The sequence below is a fragment of the Pseudorasbora parva genome, chromosome 15 (genome assembly GCF_024679245.1).
Source record: "Pseudorasbora parva isolate DD20220531a chromosome 15, ASM2467924v1, whole genome shotgun sequence".
NCBI classification, from domain to species: Eukaryota; Metazoa; Chordata; class Actinopteri; order Cypriniformes; family Gobionidae; genus Pseudorasbora; species Pseudorasbora parva.
In genome coordinates, this window is record NC_090186.1 from 35,521,390 (window position 1) to 35,541,981 (window position 20,592).

The window sequence follows — 20,592 nt, forward strand, 5'->3', positions numbered from 1 at the left end:
TCCTGTCATACTCATGTTGTTTCCGCGCATCACGCAATCATTTGAACGTCTGTGTTTACTACTGTATGTGCGTCGTTGTAAATCAGATCATCATAAGCCATCATTCTGGTGACTTTTTTTAGGATCTTTTAAGTTTTGTTTGATACATTCAAGTAGCATGTTTTCTTTGTCACCGAATCGATGACATGATAATCGTAATCGAACCATGAGACCAGTGTAGGTTCACACCCCTACTATTTTAGTGTAAATAGAATCGATTGCTATTTTCGATTGCTAAAAAAAATATAGACCCACTTTATTGGTATTTATATTATATAAGCTTACGTTCTTCTTGAACTCGATAAAATACATGTTATTTTGTAAATTAGATTTAGAGACATGAGATGCCAAATCTCTCTATTGTTATCACTGTTAACTATTCCTTTTTTTAAAGGGATCCCATGGTGTTGAGACTTGTATGGCTTAATATAACATAAATGATGTCTCTTACTGAATTATGTGGTAGAAAACCCATGAAAGATCTACGTTATTTAAAAAATCGATTTTATATTTGGACCATGGGCGGCGCCATTTTGTTTGCGTTCTAGGTTGATGACGTAGAGTGGTTGAACTCCTCAATCAGCTGGCGTTACCCGTTGCTATTTTTACCACAACGCAACTCGAAAATTGTTTCAGAGTTAAACAAAACAAATGAATTGCTTTGTAATTGTACTTAAAACACACTCAAACATACATGTGCACACAAACTCACCTACACAAGTCACAAACAGATCGGCGGGCGCGCACACACACACCTGACTGCTCTGTCTCAATCGCATGCATCATCACCAAAACATCCTGCCTCTCTTCCTCACGTTACTTTATCCCATCGTCCTACCTAGATATTTCCCTCTGCTGGTCACATTAGGCATTATAGTTAATCTACTATCAACAGTCTATCTAGGGAACAGGATGTGTTGAACAGGATATCAACACAGGGAATAGATTGAGGGTTATGTATGCGCGCGCAGTGCGTGCGTGTGTGTGTGTGTTCGCGCCGATCTGTTGGGGTGTGTGTGTGTGTGTGTGTTCGCGCCGATCTGTTGGGGTGTGTGTGAGAGTCTGTGTGAGAGAGAGAGAGTTTGTGTGCACATGTATGTTTGAGTGCGTGAAGTCGGACAGCTGTTTGTAAATCGGCTTTACTCGTTATTGCGGTGGAACGTGAGACTGATGACTGCACTCGAACTATCCACTATGGTGTCGGACAACACTATATGTCCGTCCCTTCAAATAATGCCCTATTTAAGGGTATAGGGTCGATTTCAGATTCAGCCCCTGTCGTGGAGACTGAGCAGCCCAACATCTCGATTGAGACAGATCCTGTCGTGTGCGCGCCCGCCGATCTGTTTGTGACTTGTGTAGGTGAGTTTGTGTGCACATGTATGTTTGAGTGTGTTTTAAGTATAATTACAAAGGAATTCATTGGTTTTGTTTAACTCTGAAACAATTTTCGAGTTGCGTTGTGGTAAAAATAGCTACGGGTAATGCCAGCTGATTGAGGAGTTCAACCACTCTACGTCATCAACCTAGAACGCAAACAAAATGGCGCCGCCCATGGTCCAAATATAAAATCGATTTTTAAAATAACGTAGATCTTTCATGGGTTTTCTACTACATAATTCAGTAAGAAACATAATTTATGTTATATTAAGCCATACAAGTCTCAACACCAGGGGATCCCTTTAACAGAAGGGTAATTTAGAGGATTCACTCTTGCATTTAAATGTAAAAATGTTAAACCTTGCAGTGTGTATGTGAGCACACTCAGTCTAAATGCAATGGGGAAAAACATAATACTATATTTGATACAGGTCTGCTGTCATCACAGTTTGCTCACTCATTTCAGCCCATTATCACTACACATGCTGCAAGCTCGGCTTCTCCCATTCTGTTTATTCTGATGCATCTCAAATAATGTGCCTCCCACCACCTGCCATCTGCCAGTCTCCTCAGTTTGTTTGATCCACTTTTTGTCCATTAAATGCCAGTAGAACCATAGTGCTCATTATAAAAGAAGCTTTGCAAAAGTGAGACTTCATACAGAGACTGCTACGATGTGCCACTATAACTCCTTCAGTAGCACGCTGAGGCCTTTGACAAAATCTTTCTGCAGCCTTGCCTTTGTGGCACAGCAGCTTTGGAAGACTTAATACAATTATTATTTAAAGTAATAATTCATCTCCAAACCTGTATGATTTTCTTTCTTTTATGAAACACTAAAGGATATTTTAAACAATATTATAGTGACAGGATATAATGAGGAAAAGGGCTAATATAATAAAACTGAATGAGAAATCGGGCGGACATATCATGAAAATCTGACTTTTTCTATTTTTCAAAGGGATAGTTCCCCCCAAAATGAAAATTTTATGTTTATCTGCCGACCTTCAGGGCATCCAAGATGTAAGTGTGTTTATTTCTTCAGTAGAACACAAATGAAGATTTTTAACTCCAACCGTTGTTTGTATAATGCATGTCAATGGGGTGTTTGTCTATGAGTCCCACTATGAGAGTAAAAAATACATAGACATATGAATTCATATTAAACACTGCGACTTGTGGCGACACATTCATGTATTAAAACAGGAAACGGTTCCTGATAAATATATATATATATATATATATATATATATATATATATATATATATATATATATATATATATATATATATATATATATATATATATATATATATAGATATATATATATATAGATATATATATAGATAGATATCTAGATATATATTCCCCATTAGTGCCTTCACGGATCGATTGAATGAGGCATCTATGTACACATTTCTATGACCGCGCCGTTATTTTGACCTTCTCCGGCAGAAGTAATAGCATTGGGAATACTGGATGAGATTCATCTTATATGAGGTTTAAAAAAATACCATAAATACGATCGTTTCATGTCTTAAGACATCAATGTGTCGCCATGAGCCACAGGGTTTAATATGGATTCGTATGTGTTTTTTACTCTCATAGTGGCTCTCATAGAAAGAAAAAAAACATTGGCATGCATTATTCGAGCAACGGCTGGAGTTAAAAATATTAATTTGTGTTCTACTGAAGAAACAAACGCACCTACATCTTAGATCAGATAATTCATTTTTGGGTGAACTATCCCTTTAAAGGTGGGGGTGAGTGTTATTTCGAAACCGTTTTACAAAACGGACTCGGGCCGTAATTTCCGCCCTCAGTCAGTTACACACTGTCCGCCATTTTCTCCATGCTCGAGCAGCTATACCAACAGTGTCTTGTAAGCAAGTCAAGGCAGGTTTTGCTAAAAAGTTAAAGCTCAATTATAGATCAGTACCAACTCTTCGTGATCCAGCTTATAGTCTCTGTAGCGATACTGGTCATGCAGTCACGAGTCATTTATCTGAGTTGTTTTATGGATATAAAGATAAAGCACCCCCTGAAAATGTATACAGTCTGTATATATTTGTTTACTGTTATTTTTAAGGAGTTCTTTATGTAATTCGCTGTGTATGCTGATGATAATGCAAGGGAGATAGTGTGTTTATGGATAAGACTTTACTGCACTCTTCTTTTACTGCGTATAATTCAGCGCTTACAGTGATTTTCTGGAGTGAAAACAGACGCTTCATCTTTTGTGTGATGAACAATAAACGTAATAAAACTTAATAAATCATTCGGACAGGGTCTGCTTCTGCTACAACAGGCTTGTGCTAATAGTTGATAAAAGCAAGATGACAACATAAGTTATAACTGTAATTAAACTAAACTATACATGTTCTCCCGCCATGCAGCACATACTCTCTGGCTCTGTAGGCGTTATTGACCAAGTCTGGTTTGAACTGAACACCGTTAGTTTCTGACATGTTCTGCTGTTGCTGCTATTGAAGCTTCACCTTCCTCTTGAAAGAACAGACAGGGAGCAGCAGCTCATTTGCATTTAAAGGGACATACACAAAACCGGTGTGGGGAAAACAGGAATTTTAACAGACTATAAAACATCATCTGTGGGGTATTTTGAGCTCAAACTTCACATACACACTCTGGGGACATTGGAGACTTATTTTACATCTAGTAAAGTCCCCTTTAAAAAGGGGAGGCAAAAGCTCCATAAAAATTATAATAAAAGTAGTTTATATGAATAGTATATATGTGACTAGACATGAAGTAGCTTTGTTTCATTGAGTCAGTGAGAACCAGATCAGTTTCATGAACAAATCATTTTTGTGAACTGGATCAACTGAATAATTGAAAAAAATCTGAATGAAAAAAGGATCACGTTCATGATACTTGTATGGGGCTTTTTGGTCTTTGTCAGCTTGACAGCCCCAATCCTCATTCATTTTCATCACGCTGGAAAAAGTGGCCAAAATTATTCTTAAAGAAAGGCATACAGGTTTAGAATGCCAATATTAACAGTTCCAGTTGTTCACTTTTGTGTGTGCTGTCCCTTTAACTAATACGTTTGCCTTAAGGTGTGCAGCACAGATTACTAAATGGCTTGCATGCAAAAAAAAAAAGCCTTGTTATTTGAAGCTTTGGTCTTGATCTTTTGAAAGCTTTAATGCATTGAGTCATCTGTGTTTAAACCTGTTATAATGCAATGCTTTAAGAAGGTCATCATGAGTCATTCATCTATTCCCTTTCTAAATCGCATTATTAACACTTAAAGATAAAGCCAAAACCTGTGATATGTAAATGCACAGATAAGACTGTTGCCCCAGCTGAACCAGTGCTGTAAAATACGAACCCCAGTGAAGCACTTTAGATGAGATATGTAAGAAAACTGAACTGTCACTCCTCCAGACCTCTTGGATTGACGTGTCAAGTGCCACTCATATGAGGTGGTAGCATTGAGCACTGTTGGCAAGGAGCAGTTTTTACATTTTTAGGTATGCTGAGGATGGTTTCAAACCTTCTGTAGGCCTTCTGTGAGAAATTGTTGTTTGGTCATTCAGCTTAAATATCCTGATTTGACATCACAAAAAGGATTCAATGTAATAAAATAATATATAACAGTGTTATTTATTAATTATATACTTCAGTTTTAATTGTCATAATTTTAACACTTTCTCACTTTTCACAATTTTTGCACTTTCATTTAGTAGCCAAGGAATTTTCTAATAATAAATAAATCATATAATAAATATTTTTACTTTATTTCAGCTTTATTTGATGCACATTTTAACTAGTATAATTATGCTAATAGCTCTCACAAAAATGAGGAACAGACCAAATTTTAGCTATTATGACATGTATTGTGACATAAACAGAATGAGTGTGACATAAGGCAGAATAAAAAAAATTTAAAAAAAAAAGTCTTTATGGTTTTTTTGTGTAACCATTAAGTTACACAATCCATTTATTCTGTTTATTGGAGCTAAATCTAATACTTTACGCGACTGACTTGTTTTGGTCCCGGGGAATTTAGGTTGACTCACTTTATTGCTTTGGTGTTACGTTTTTTACTTCATCTATAAGAAACTAGAAGACCAATCTTCCGTACCATCACCATACACATTTTATTGGCTCCACAAACACCACTGTGCAATTGAAAATTCAATACATTCAAGTAAAGTTTTACATATGTTCACCGCTGTTGTGTTCAAAACCTTTTTGTCCTTCTGGGACAAAACACCTACATTACAGCATAAGGAGGGCTACCTATATAAATTGATATCTTGGTAATATTCACAGCGCCACTCAGTGGTCAAAATGAGAATAACACATTACCCTTCTAACAGATTTTGGCTCCTGCACTGTTTAAAAGTTTGGGGTCAGTACCTTTTTTTTTTTTTTTTTTTTTGAAATCAATACATTAATTAAGCAAGGAGACATTAATTTGATGAAAAGTGATCGTTTATATACTAAGTAATTTATATACTGTTTCAACAGATTTATATATTTAATAAATGCTTTTTTCAAAAAACGGTTTCCCCCAAAAAATATTAAGCAGCACAAATATTTTCAACATCGATAATAATTTAAAAAAAAAGTACCATAGCACCACGAATCCTTTATTTGTGGTGTTTGTTGGTTCATTACGATTCGGGATCAAACTCAGACATATATGGCCTAGGGCTCGTAAAGCCCAACTACCCAGGACTATGTGTTTTCCAGACGGGCTACCAAAGCATAAACCTGGCCTGCTGACGGGCTATCTTAAATAGTCAAATAACAATTCTTTGCTTGATGTGCATTGTTCACTCTATTGACTTGATATTTGAAGGAAAAAGACAATCGCTGAAGTTTTGATCATGCTTTCTGCAACGTACATTGAGCGTGTGTGTGTGTGTGCTAGTGATGCACGGTTCGCATTTATATCCACCGATCGATCGTGGCGGGCCAAGTAATAAATAAATAGCATTCCAATCAGTCGCGGGATCATTATGTTAAGCCCCGCCCACTGACTCTATACGCGATGTGATTGGCGTGACCAGAGTTTGTTTCTAGGCTATCGTTTCTCCACATGCTTTCAAAACAATCCCTCGAGTCATGTGTTTGCAAATCTTATCCAATCCTAGCCGTAAACGTTTAGTTCCAAGTCTCCAGTGTGGCACGTTCTTCAAAAACCCAGCGTTCAGGAGAGAGAGCCTCAAAACCAGTGTAGAAAATAGCCTATTAATTATTCGCTCTGTTTTTGAATGTAAAAACATGCAAACGTCATAAGTTGACCTCAGACAACAGTAAACTTTTTTTTTTAAAGCCAGTTCATGCCACCTTTAAAAACATTATACAAATCTTACTGACCCCAAACTTTTGAATTGTTGTGTATACATACAGTACAGTTTTGTGATATCTTCTGTTCTTATACTTACAGGCTACAGGGAGCAGGCCGCCCCTCAGCAGCTCTGATTGCTGTCCTCCAAATCTAATCTTGAATGTGCACCTTTCTCCGTCTGGCCAACATATATGGGAGCTTTGAGGCGGTCCCCACGTGGCCTGGGAGACCTAGGGTTGATCACATGCAGATTTTCAGCCCAACTCCTGCTACTTTCTGTCCAGTCAGGTACTGCAATTAAGGGGACCTGACTGTTAAGGGACAGCAGAAAAGAATGAACATTCTGTAAATATCTGTAAAAATTGTGCAAACGTGCAAAACGTCTATGTGCCGAACACATCATATTCCTGTCAGGGCAAACCAATCTTAATCATATTTTTCTCTGTATTCTTAATGTATGTTTTAAATTGACCAGTATACACTATAAACATTTTCAGTTTGTAAAAAAAAAAAAATTGTTAGAGCTTTGAGGTGTCCAATGAAGTAGTCTAGCTGAAAGAATCTTAAAGGAACAGTTCACCCAAAATTACTCAACCTCATCTTTGTTCAGACAAAATAACAGTTTTATAAATTTTGGGTGAACTAACCCCTATTATGTTTCTCACAGAACACTATGAACATATATTACACTGAGTATTTTTTATGTCATGTGTATTACAGTGTCTACAGTATTTCTTTATAGCGTGCTTTGTATTAATACTTAAATTAAGCCTTATAAGGGAGACAGTGTGTATTTATCTGTTTGTTTTTATAAAATATAACTTGTATCCTGCAAGAACATCACCCGTTATTGTTAATCTCTATTAGTCCTAATAACCGAAGACCACCAGCCAGAAACATAACCTTTTCCTTCAGTAATTATCTGTTGTTAAGTAAAACAGCCAAGTATTGGTGAATCACGGTACGCCAGTTTCCATAGTGACTGGCCACTTTAATCAACCCGTGCGTAGGGTATGAAATAACGTAATTAAGTGTGAGTTATTTTTAGTGACAGACATAGGAGAAAGGCATGTCACAAATTGAAATAGGCAAAATATTGTGATTTAAGACTGACATTGAAAAATTAATTTTTAAATGGCGGCAGCAACTGAGCAAGCAGAATTTGTGCTGTCGCTGAGTATGCGATACATTTGGATGGAAGATTCAAGACCGGGGGGGTATAAATATAAATATATACATGCTGGTCTCTGGTGTGAATGTGTGCTGTAAATGTATTTGAGGATTTGTTGTAAATATGGACAGAAAGTGTATTAGTGTGCTGTTCTGTTTAGTGGTGCCTTTTTAAATACAAACATTATATTCCTGTGCTAAGTCCATTGGTCTAAATATATTACAGCCAAACATGTTACTCAGCAGACTCACACAATGACAGTCACATCTCTAGAAATGTCAAAGGTACTATATCTAATAAATCCTGCCTTTAAAAAGTTACATTTTGGTGTCTTGTTTCATTTTCGAATTGCAAACTGCGGTCAATAGCGGTCAACCGATATCAATGCCATTTTTTAAATATCAGCTTTGGCTGATACGGTTTTTCTGTTTCGCATGATCAAAACTTGAAACAATGTTTCGTATTCCGCAATGGTGCTGATCAAAATCTTGCTTATTTGAGCAAAAGGTGTGTAGATATTTATTCTGTTTAATTGTAATCCGTTTTAAAATCTTTTTTAAAAGGGGGTCTAATGCTATTTCATGCATTCTGACTCGTTTACACTGTTAAAGAGTTAGATTCTTATGCTAAACATGGCCAAAATTTCAAAATACGAGTTTGACGTATGATGGAGTATTTCTGTGCTAAATACACTCCTTCGGGATTCTAACAAGTTTCTGGGTGTTTTTTATGAGTATGGCCCTGTATGACATCATTGCTTGCAAGGGCACTTACGTATGGGCACTTTTTTGCGGGCACATCAACCAGAGCAAGAGCAAGAGCTTGCACATCAACATGCTTTGTTCAGGTTATGGAAGCCATCGGCAGTGCTTTCATTTTGTTTTAGACCACAGAAGAATCAATAAAGCAGTGTGTTTCTGGTTGTTCACCTTGATAATTGATAACCTTTTTCAGCTTCCCAAATAACCTAGCATTAAGGAAACAGTGGATGCAGTTTTTTTTTCCCGAGCAGCAACAGAGTTCTGCAAGTGTGTTTGTTTGAGTCAAAACTGCAGGTGGTGAGTGAAACTGCATCAAATATCTGTTTTGTGTGTGTGTGTGTGCGTGCGTGCGTGCGTGCGTGCGTGCGTGCGTGCGTGCGTGCGTGCGTGTGTTTGTGTGTGTGTGTTCATGTTTCTTTAGCTCTGCCCACTGCAAGCCTGTACAAGCTCAGCCGTTTTCGGAAAGAAGCAGTACAGCATATCTGTCTTTAATAAATATGACTCTTCTGAGAAGAAATATTAAGGATGCAATACTCTGGGTATTCAAGATTAACATGAGACTGGCAGAAACTCTGTGTGTTATGTACCCTTTAACTACTATTGGCATGCCAGCATGAGAAACAGAAAGCCCATAAAAAATATAAAAAATAAAACATAAATAAAATTAATCAGGCTATCATCTAATGATAACAGGAACTGAAGCTGCTCCTTCTTGTTCACAATGGCTGACAAATGAGTTAGAGATGTGACTTAAAGGCATTTACCCAACTTACTGAAATTAACTAAATTAAAAGGAGATGAAAGGCTTCCTCTCTTGGGGAAAGATCATGATTCACAAACAAATACGGATGTACTTTGTTACCAAATCGATACCTAAACAGAACAAAAAAAAATATATTTAGATCAGTCTTTCTACTGTACTTGTGACTTAAACTGACAGGCTTGGTTTGTCAGGAGTGTATTCACACTCATAAACAGATTGATTCTCACATTAATGTAAACTGGTGGGTCTTGAATTTAATTATGTGTAAAAGCATGAAGCATGATAACCATCAGAACAGACTGCAATGCTTTCCCCTAATATTTGTTTGCTTAGTTTAATTCCTGCTTTGCATTGGGAGAGCATATGACTGAGTGCACAATTACTTCCTAGCTTAAGGGTCGGTTTTAATGAAAGCTGTGAAAGACTGGGATTTAGTCCGTCTGTCAGAAATAATCAGGTGAGCTGGCATTTTAGTTTTCTTCAAGCTGCCCAAAAATCCACAAACCTCCCCAATTCTGTACAGAGGAAAGAAAAATAATCCTGTCCCACTTTCCAAATGACAATGATCACCATAAAAGTTTCTCTTCGATAATACAATGGTGTTTTTATCACTTTTATGATCTCAGCAAATGTCAATACTGTTTTACTATAATGGCTTCATAAAACTTATTGGAATTAACTGGAATTGACTTGACATCTATTTTCCTTCTTAACTAATATTTTTGTTATATTTTTCAATTAAATATTAAAAGGTATGTTTACTTGAGCATGAGAAATGTACTGCATGAGATTAAGAGAAAGAAAGAATACATTTATAAGTGTTTTACTGCACTGACAGATTTGTTTGAACTTTAATTTTAAGTATATTTAAAGGGTTAGTTCAACCAAAAAATGAAAATTCTCTCATTAATTACTCACCCTCATGTCGTTCGACACCCGTAAGACCTCGTTCATCTTCGGAACACAAATGAAGATATTAGTGTTGAAATCCAATGGCTCAGAAAGGCCTTTATTGACACCAATTCATTTCCTCTCTTAAGACCCATAAAGGCGCTAAAGACGTTTTTAAAAAGCCCATCTCACTACAGTGGCTCTACAATCATTTGATGAAGCGACGAGATGAGAAAAGTTTTTGTGCACAAAACAACAACAACAACTAAATAAAAACTTGTATAGCTATGGTCAATTTCAAAACACATAACCTATTCTCATCGCTATGTTTTATGTTTTTACTGAAAGATTTTTTTCACTTAATAAATACAGCCTTAAGCATAAGATGATTCTTTCAAAAACATTAAAAAATGTAATGTTTTTGTAATGTAATGTCAAACTGGAAATAAAAAAAAATTTTTAAAAAAAACACAAGTTTATTTTTAGCTGTGTAAGACATTATTTGGATACATACCAAATGTTGTGCAGTAGAGTTTACATAATATAGCACATAAAATCTGTGTCAAAATTCATTTTTGCTTCAGTTTTTCTCCCTTTTATTGTGTTTTTGAGTCTAGGGTTATCCATCTCAGACTGTTTCCAAAGCATTATCATTTGCCTCCTTTTCCAAATAAGGCTGTTCGTCGTGCAGTTGGGCATGTATTCTATCATCGCAGGCCTTTTCCCTGCATTCCTCTAGTCTCGCTGTTTTCTCTCGCTCATGATCAAACCAACCAAAGGCACTGTGAATAGTTTTAGTAAACAATTGAATGTTATGTGTACAGCCGTGCTTGTAAAACCAAACACTTTCATGATGTATATGCCAAACAAACTCTTCTGTACCATGAAGACTTTTATGAACCGCTGGTTTACAGCTGAGGTAAATAAAGAGATTCTGAGGTTTAAACTCATGCACCAAGTTCTGCACAACTGGCCCCCTATTACACAGACATCTTTAATCACTCTCTGTCCACATCCTCCGTTCCGAGAAAACTACTGTGCCCTCCAAAAAAGGTGTCAAGTCGAAATAAGCAACCAGTTGCATTAAGACGAGGCTGATTTTATATGACCAGACCACCTCACGTAGTAGACAAGAGTAGGTAGTTAGAGCCAAAGGGAAGAATACTTCTACCCATACAAACGGGGTTCAATAATGCTCAATTTGTTAACACTTCTCATTGCCAGAAATGAGACAATAATATAAATGAAAGTCAATAAACTACTTTCCCCTCCGAGGGCCTGACAAAAGATGTGCCATTACATTATAAAAGCACTAAAAACCACTAGTCGAAATGGAAGTTACTCTTTTCTTCCCCATTGTGACGTATTGATTTTATTGACAGTCCATGGAACTATCACTTTGATGCTTCAAGAAGTTAGTAAAGAGATTGTAAAATTAATTCATATGAATCAAGCCATTTAGTCTGAATTCTCTAAAGAGACACGATCGTTTTTGTATAATGTACATTTAGAAGATTTAGGCTTTTATTAACCTTAATACATTGATCAGCAAACATAAACAGAAGCTCAATCAAACCTGCCTGATGCGGAAAAAAACTTAATTGGTTCTTGTGGAAGCTCAATCGAATGAACCTCATTGGTTCTTGAGGAAGCTCAAACGTGATGCGTAACACGAGAATGAACCTCATTGGTTCTTGAGGAAGCTCAAACGTGATGCGTTACACGAGAATAAACCTCATTGGTTCTTGAGGAAGCTCAAACGTGATGTGTAACACGAGAATGAACCTCATTGGTTCTTGCGGAAGCTCAAACGTGATGCGTAACACGAGAATAAACCTCATTGGTTCTTGCGGAAGCTCAAACGTGATGCGTAACACGAGAATGAACCTCATTGGTTCTTGCGGAAGCTCAAACGTGATGCGTAACACGAGAATAAACCTCATTGGTTCTTGCGGAAGCTCAAACGTGATGCGTAACACGAGAATGAACCTCATTGGTTCTTGCGGAAGCTCAAACGTGATGCGTAACACGAGAATAAACCTCATTGGTTCTTGCGGAAGCTCAAACGTGATGCGTAACACGAGAATGAACCTCATTGGTTCTTGCGGAAGCTCAAACATGATGCGTAACACGAGAATGAACCTCATTGGTTCTTGAGGAAGCTCAAACGTGATGCGTAACACGAGAATGAACCTCATTGGTTCTTGAGGAAGCTCAAACGTGCTGCGTAACACGAGAATAAACCTCATTGGTTCTTGCGGAAGCTCAAACGTGATGCGTAACACGAGAATGAACCTCATTGGTTCTTGCGGAAGCTCAAACATGATGCGTAACACGAGAATAAACCTCATTGGTTTTTGCGGAAGCTCAAACGTGATGCGTAACACGAGAATGAACCTCATTGGTTCTTGAGGAAGCTCAAACGTGATGCGTAACACGAGAATGAACCTCATTGGTTCTTGCGGAAGCTCAAACGTGATGCGTAACACGAGAATGAACCTCATTGGTTCTTGCGGAAGCTCAAACGTGATGCGTAACACGAGAATGAACCTCATTGGTTCTTGCGGAAGCTCAAACGTGATGCGTAACACGAGAATGAACCTCATTGGTTCTTGCGGAAGCTCAAACGTGATGCGTAACACGAGAATGAACCTCATTGGTTCTTGCAGAAGCTCAAACGTGATGCGTGACACGAAAATGAACCTCATTGGTTCTTGCGGAAGCTCAAACGTGATGCGTAACACGAGAATGAACCTCATTGGTTTTTGCGGAAGCTCAAACGTGATGCGTGACACAAGAATGAACCTCATTGGTTCTTGCAGAAGCTCAAACGTGATGCGTGACAAGAGAATGAACCTCATTGGTTCTTGCGGAAGCTCAAACGTGATGCGTAACACGACAATGAACCTCATTGGTTCATGCGGAAGCTCAAACGTGATGCGTGACACAAGAATGAACCTCATTGGTTTATGCGAAAGCTCAAACGTGATGCGTAACAAGAGAATGAACCTCATTGGTTCTTGCGGAAGCTCAAACGTGATGCGTAACACGAGAGTGAACCTCATTGGTTCATGCAGAAGCTCAAACGTGATGCGTAACACGAGAATGAACCTCATTGGTTCATGCAGAAGCTCAAACGTGATGCGTAACACGAGAATGAACCTCATTGGTTCATGCAGAAGCTCAAACGTGATGCGTAACACGAGAATAAACCTCATTGGTTCATGCAGAAGCTCAAACGTGATGTGTAACACGAGAATGAACCTCATTGGTTCATGCAGAAGCTCAAACGTGATGCGTAACACGAGAATGAACCTCATTGGTTCATGCAGAAGCTCAAACGTGATGCGTAACACGAGAATGAACCTCATTGGAGCTGATGTCTGAGTTGATTAATGTTGTTATGTGAAATTGTTAATACAATTCTAAATTTAATCTGTTTATCATATAAAGAGATTGTGCACTTTTTCTCCAGCTGCTCACTACAGGAACAAAAATGAAATGAAAAACTGAAAGCAGCTTTAATATTATTTGATGTATAATAATGTATTATAAGTCATTAAAAAGATCTTTGATTGATTATGAAGATGAACAAAGGTTTTACAGGTTTAGAATAAAATAAGGGTGAGTAATTTATGACAGAAATTACCTTTTTGAGATAACTAACCTTTTAATTTGATTAAAGATTATGAAAATGTATTTAAAATTTTATTTAAAATCTACTGCTTGTGAATGTATATTCATATGTGTAAAATACACATTTAATAAACATATGTTTTGTCTTTTAATTGCTGTATACAGTATATTCCTGCTATTGTTGAAAGAAAAACTTTCCTTGAAGACCCAGCAGATGGCACTCATTCTCCAGCTGCTCACTACATGAAAGGAAAAACAGCTGTAAAATATTTTATGTATGATATTATAAGTATAATATGGATCAGTCCTTTCAGTTTCTTTCAGTTTTCTGTTACACACACACAATTTCAATCACTCGTGTCCACTGAGTACCATTATTCGCTAACATTTACGAACAGTTGTTTATGTATTTCATATTTTCGCAGCTATTTCGATATTTGCTCATGATATTAGGCTTCTAAAATAAAACATGACATCATAGATACATCACAGTCAGAAAGGATGTATGTTGACAGAAACTAACATCCCGACTACTAAAACCTCTTTCATTCCCAGACTGTCTTGGCTGCCAAGGAAAGCGGGAGATGCAGTTCCCACTGTATCCATGTATGATATCACAAACATAAACAGTTGGTGCCATAGCTTCTCTTCAGAACATTCCACTGAAGTCCATAGGGAATTACTAAACTAATCATAACCCCCAGTTTCATAGGGCGGTGAACAGCGTCGCCCAATGGTAATCAGGCGCTGCACTGTTTACATTAACGTGACATCAACAGAGTCTGACGAAGAAATTGCTGAATAAAGTCATTATTTCTGTTAGTTTTTTGCACACAAAAAGTATTCTCGTCTCTTCATAACATTAAGGTTGAACCACTGGAGTCACATAGACTTTAAATGTCTTTAAAGGGGTGGTTCGGTTGCATGCGATTTCACTTTTTTAACTTTAGTGTGTAATGTTGCTGCTTGAGCATAAACAGTATCTGCAAAGTTACAGCGCTGAAAGTTCAATGCAAACTGAGATATTGTCTTTTAAAGTTATGGCAGTTTATTACCTACAAAAACAACTGGACTACAACGAGCTTCTTCCCGGGTTGGTGACATCAAAAACCCTTGCTATTAACATAAACACTGCCCCAGATGTGACTTCTGCCATAGACAGTAAAAGAAATGGACACAGCGACCCAATAGACTTCAACGGCGAATTGTGAAGTCAATAGAAGCACTCACTTCCTGATGGCTGAGCGTACTGCGCAGGCGTAGATGTAGATGTGACGTGAGCAACCTGTCTGACAGTTATTAGTCTTCTAGTAGTTGTGGAAAGTGAAATCTGAATCACGTTGTTTAAATGTTTTGTCCCGTTGCTTTTGGCTCACTATCGGCTTCTCCCCATTCTTTTCCCTTGAGTTTATTGGACTTTATGTCTCCACGTCCCCCCGACTGTCTGATAGACAGTAAAAGATTACCTGCGAGCGTCTCCTCAGGTCTATACGGTAATTTCTCAACTGTGCGACAGGGTCGCGTTGGTTATGACGCAATCGTTAGCCTATTTTTACAAAAACAGCTTCTACGGGGCGATAGTGTAGATACAAGGTAATGGAGCCTTTTATACATTGTCGTGTTTCTTTAGAAATAAACAATGGACAAATGGAGTCTAAAGGTGCCATCTGTAAAAATGTAGGTAAAAATATCCAAAAAATATCCATAAAAATATCCATCGAAATGAGGGTGATGATGTCATTAAAAAAATGTCAAGTAGTGCTGCAGAGATATCAACCTTAATTAGCAGTAGCATTACTAGCCCTGGCCTGACAGGTATAGTAATACCAGTCTCGGCAATGGGAGGCGGTATGCGGGGAACATAACTACTTGAACCTGATGTCAATCGTGTGGAAAGTACAGCCCACTACTTCATTTCAGTTCAGGGAAGAGAGTGGACGGATGGCCGAAGCCCTTGGCCCCTTAAGCAGGGTTGCCAACTTTTAAGTTTAGGTTGGAGTGAGATTTTTTGAGGGCCGGGGGGGGGTAATGCTTTTGATCTTGATTCAGTATCAGTTTATATCTAGTATATATACTGTACATAATAATATGTTTGTTTTGGCACTAGTTTAAACATTTCTTGGGTCAAATTATATGTGCCATTCCTTAATATTCACTTGTGACTGCTTATATAAGTATCATTCTTCATTAAAAAGATTAGGATGCAAGTTATTTAAGTTTTGAAATTTCACATTTAAAGAAATCTAGTGTTTGATCATCATATCTAAATATTTATTAGAATGCAAAGACTGCAATATATTTTTGAGCAACTAGATTAGATACATGTATATTTATTAAAGAGCCATAAGGCACCTAATGGCATTACAAATAAACATTAATATTTTTTAGCCACAAAATGACTCTAATTTGCCTCTTTGAATTGGAATTCTCTATTTTAATATTAATTACTACACTAATTGTAATATAAATTTTAGAAGAAATACAAATATTAGAAGAAAAATATTTTAAGTGGTCATTTATTGACAATAATTGTTGGACAAATAGTATTTAGTACCAAAAGATCTCCTCAAAATATTCAATAAATATAATTTAATGAGTATGAGTGTGACCTATTAGTAAGGAATACCTGAGGGCTAAATACAAGAATAACATTAATGTTTACAATGCTGCATCTCTATCACTCTCCATAATAAAACGATCCTGTAAATATGGCTGACTTAATAATCAATAAACACTAACACTATGCTGTACTGTTTACCAAAACTTGCAGCAAACATCTGTATAGTGAAACTTGTGTATCCGCTTAAGCCATTTTAATGCATTGGCACAGCGCTAGACTATTGAGCGCTCATGGGCCACGTGACCAGCGCGCACCGCAGGGAGACGAGAGCATGAGCAACTCCGCTTTTCAACGCCTCTGGCTTTAACATTATGCCACATTAGCGCCAAAACGCTATTTATTGTTTGAATTTCATTAAAACACATTTAAAAAAATTAAAGCTTATAGCTTTGTTTAATATCAAAAGCAGGTTTGGCAATTTGGCGTGAGATTGTGTTGGGCGGAGTGAGAGCGTGAGACAGAGCCTGAAAGCGTGAGTATCACGCCAGATGCGTGAGAGTTGGCAACCCTGCTTAAATGTATCTGATATGATAAAAATAGCTTTTTTACCTGATGTTTTTAGCTGTTTTTAAGTGCGGGCACCCGGCGACTGTGTCCCGTCCCGTCATTAAAAAAATGTACCGGTACTCGCGAGCCGTTTAGAATAGGCACCCTCCAGTGGACGAAAAGTTGCATAGTGCACCTTTAAACGCCTCAGATGTAAAGTTATTCACTGTCAAAGTGACGCAAAAATGAATGGTAGTCAAGGATGCTATAACAGCAGGTGATGGCTTGGTTAGCAATGGCCGCCCCCCCCTATGGGTGGAACGCTTTCCGAGTGCTAGATTACCCCCTTGACTTCTGCCCGTAATGGTAAGGGGCGTGGCGTTTCCGGCAACCTGTGCTTGGCACATCAGCCAACAATAATACAATAATATGGAGGGATGGGCTTCATAAAAGCAGGAAGCAAATGAGCCGTTCAAATTACGGTGGTGTGAAATAAAGGTCAAATATAAGAAAAATACGTTTTTTTTAAAAAGAAGTATTAAGACATGTTATACTGCGCGCCCCATAAACACAGCCAAGACTAGAAGGAAAAAAAACATGGAACCACCCCTTTAATACCTTTCTGGACCTTGAAAATGGTAATTAAATCGCTGTCTATGGAGGGGCACATAGATTTTTTTCATCAAAAATATCTTCACTCGTGCTCCGAAGATGAACAAAGGTCTTGCGGGTTTAGAACTACATGAGGGTGAGTAATTAATGACAGAATTTTCCATTTTTGGGGGTGAATCAATTGACAGAAGTTAAAAGAACTAAATAGCGCCATCTATGGCCTCATACGGAAACTGATCGGATTAAAAATGTCCTCCGATTGTTATGGACAACGTGATCTTTTTGATTGATGGCTAACGCAGGAGTCACCAAGACAATGAAAAACATCAGAAGAACATGGTACAGGTAAGGCGAGAGAAAAGATATTGGTGATTATTACATTAATAATAATATTGTGATATTGTCGCAGCATTGGTCTTATCACCAGGCAGGTTTCTAAGGGGTTAGTTTTAGTAATGTTAGCTGCCATTCCAATCTGATTATTATTTACATATTAGTGTAATATTAAAACTTGTATTACCATACATAACGCCAATAATGTCTGCATGGGTGTGTAGTGCATTTCTATTGATTATTCCAACGTGTAGAATTAATGAAAGCTAGCTATATTGATTTGCTTAATGTTCTGTGTATCAATCATGATTCAGTGCAACAGGTGAATGCACATTTGATCTATAGATAAAACATACATTTCAATATATCATTTGCCTCTTAAAGGGATAGGTTTTCATATTACTGAAATGTTTTCATCATTTACACACCCTCATTTCCAGATCTGTGTGAGTTTATTTCTTCTGTTGAACACCAAAAGGTGATATTTTAAAGAATGCTGGTAATGTTTGACAGAAGTCATTGACTTTCATAGTAGGGGAAATAAATAAAAATACACGTCACAAGAAAGAAACTCGTACAAGTTTGTAACAACTTGAAAATAAGTGACAAAATTTTCAATCTTAGGTGAACTATCCCTTTAAGTTAAACCTAAAGGCCTTATCAGTAAGACAGTATTCTTCCATGCAGAGAATAGATACTCTCTCTGAATTATGACTTAAGATTTGCCAAACTTCTGGTGTCTTCTAATCTTTTTCTCTCCTGAGTTCTGCCTATTTCTCAGAGCTGCTGCTTTGAAGTTTGACTTGTATGACTTAATTTATTTTTTAGCACCATGCTTTCTGATGTAAGTGCTTTGTGGGAAGAGTACCGATGAGGGTCAAGGGCTTCATACATATTTGAATGTTTTTTCTGTATTTTCCTTTTATTAGTAAAGTTGTGTGAGGCTGGTGGGCGGTTGGCTTCCTGACTCTTAAACATGGCCTTACTCCAAGCTCCCTGCTCCCCAGGCTAATATTTCTGAGGCTCACTGCCAACGGTGTGACTCAGTCCAAGTATGACTAAATAAGGTAGTCCAGTTTATTCAAGAGAAGAAATTGCTAAATACGCTGCTTAACCCTCCACTATTAATACCATCAGATAAAAATAGTTTTACTTGTGCACACTCTGCTGCGCCATAGACTAATAGCTTATCGGTTCTGATCAGGTTAGAATAGATGGATGCCAAAAATATTTAACCACTGCACTGCAACCATTGATTGAACAAGAATTTTGACTGAGTGCATACGTACAGTCATTTTGAATGGGATTTAGACCATGTCAGTGCATTAAACAAAAGAGACACTAGGTGGCAACTATTCACTTGGAGAGGAAAAAAACTTGCTTTAATCTCTTTGGGCTTAGTGGCCACATACGTGGACAACACATTTTAGCTCTTATGTCCACAATTGTGTTCACTGCTGAATTGGTGGTGTTATGGACATGTATGTAAAAAAACAGCTTGGGCCTCTTCAAACTAGTTTTCTAGCATATCAGTTTATTTAAAGGGCTCCTGTGTGTGTGTGTGTGTGTGTGTGTGTGTGTGTGTGTATGTCCCCACAAAGATGGCAATATCCGAAATCCTTGTAGGGGATAGAAAATACGGTTTGTATGGTATAAAATCCATTAGGCCTATGGAAAGTCTCCATAAAACATGGAAACACTACGTGTGTGTGTGTGTGTGTGTGTGTGTGTGTGTGTGTGTGTGTGTGTGTGTGTGTGTGTGTGTGTGTGTGTGTGTGTGTGTGTGTGTGTGTGTGTGTGTGTGTGTGTGTGTACACAAAGTCCAGTTTGCTTATTCTCTATATCAGTAAGCACTGTTTCTGAACTTACAATTCCTTGAATGTAGTCCTGAGTTTTCTTCCATGAATGTCCATGTCACAATATTCCTCATTTAAAAAAGGGTCTGGTTGAGTTGTGTTAGTAGTGTGTTGAAACACACTGTTAAGGTAAGAGGTGTGACATTTGCTAAACTTGTGACATTTGCTATTTTTGGACTTTAGTTCAGCATCCAACACGATCATCTCCCTATAGCCTGACAAGCCAGACCCACATCAAGATGTTTGGTCTGGACCTCTCTGTGATCGTTAAAAATCCCAGGATGTCCTTCGATAAAGAGTAGGGGTGTAACCCCGGCATCCTGGCCAAATTTGCCCACTGGCCTCTGTCCTTCATGGCCTCCTAATCATTCCCCTCTCCTGATTGGCTTCATCACTCGGTCTCCTCTCGACCAATCAGCTGGTGTGTGGTGAGCGTTCTGGCGCAATATGGCTGCCGTCGCATCATCCAGGTGGATGCTACACACTGGTGGTGGTTGGGGAGATTCCCCCTTCTATGTAAAGCGCTTTGAGTGCCTAGAAAAGCGCTATATAAAAGTAATGAATTAACAACACTGCGGTGGGATTAGTCAGTAGCACCAAGTTCCTGGGGGTGCAGATCACAGACAGTCTTACATGGAGCCTCAACACCGCCTCTCTTGTGAAGTAGGCACAGCAGCGTCTTTATTTTATGTGCCGGATGAGAAGAGCCCACCTTTCACC

General features: G+C 37.9%; 1 protein-coding gene across 1 annotated transcript in view; it reads left to right on the forward strand.

The window, feature by feature from the left end:
• The window catches only part of stum (stum, mechanosensory transduction mediator homolog), a 30,162-nt gene extending 22,195 nt beyond the window's left edge, over window positions 1-7,967 (forward strand). Inside the window, exon 3 of the mRNA XM_067418660.1 lies at window positions 6,843-7,967. Within this exon, the coding sequence (XP_067274761.1) occupies window positions 6,843-6,877 (35 nt within the window). The 3' untranslated portion in view covers window positions 6,878-7,967. The remainder of the gene's footprint in view (window positions 1-6,842) is intronic.
• The last annotated feature ends 12,625 nt before the right edge of the window (window positions 7,968-20,592 follow it).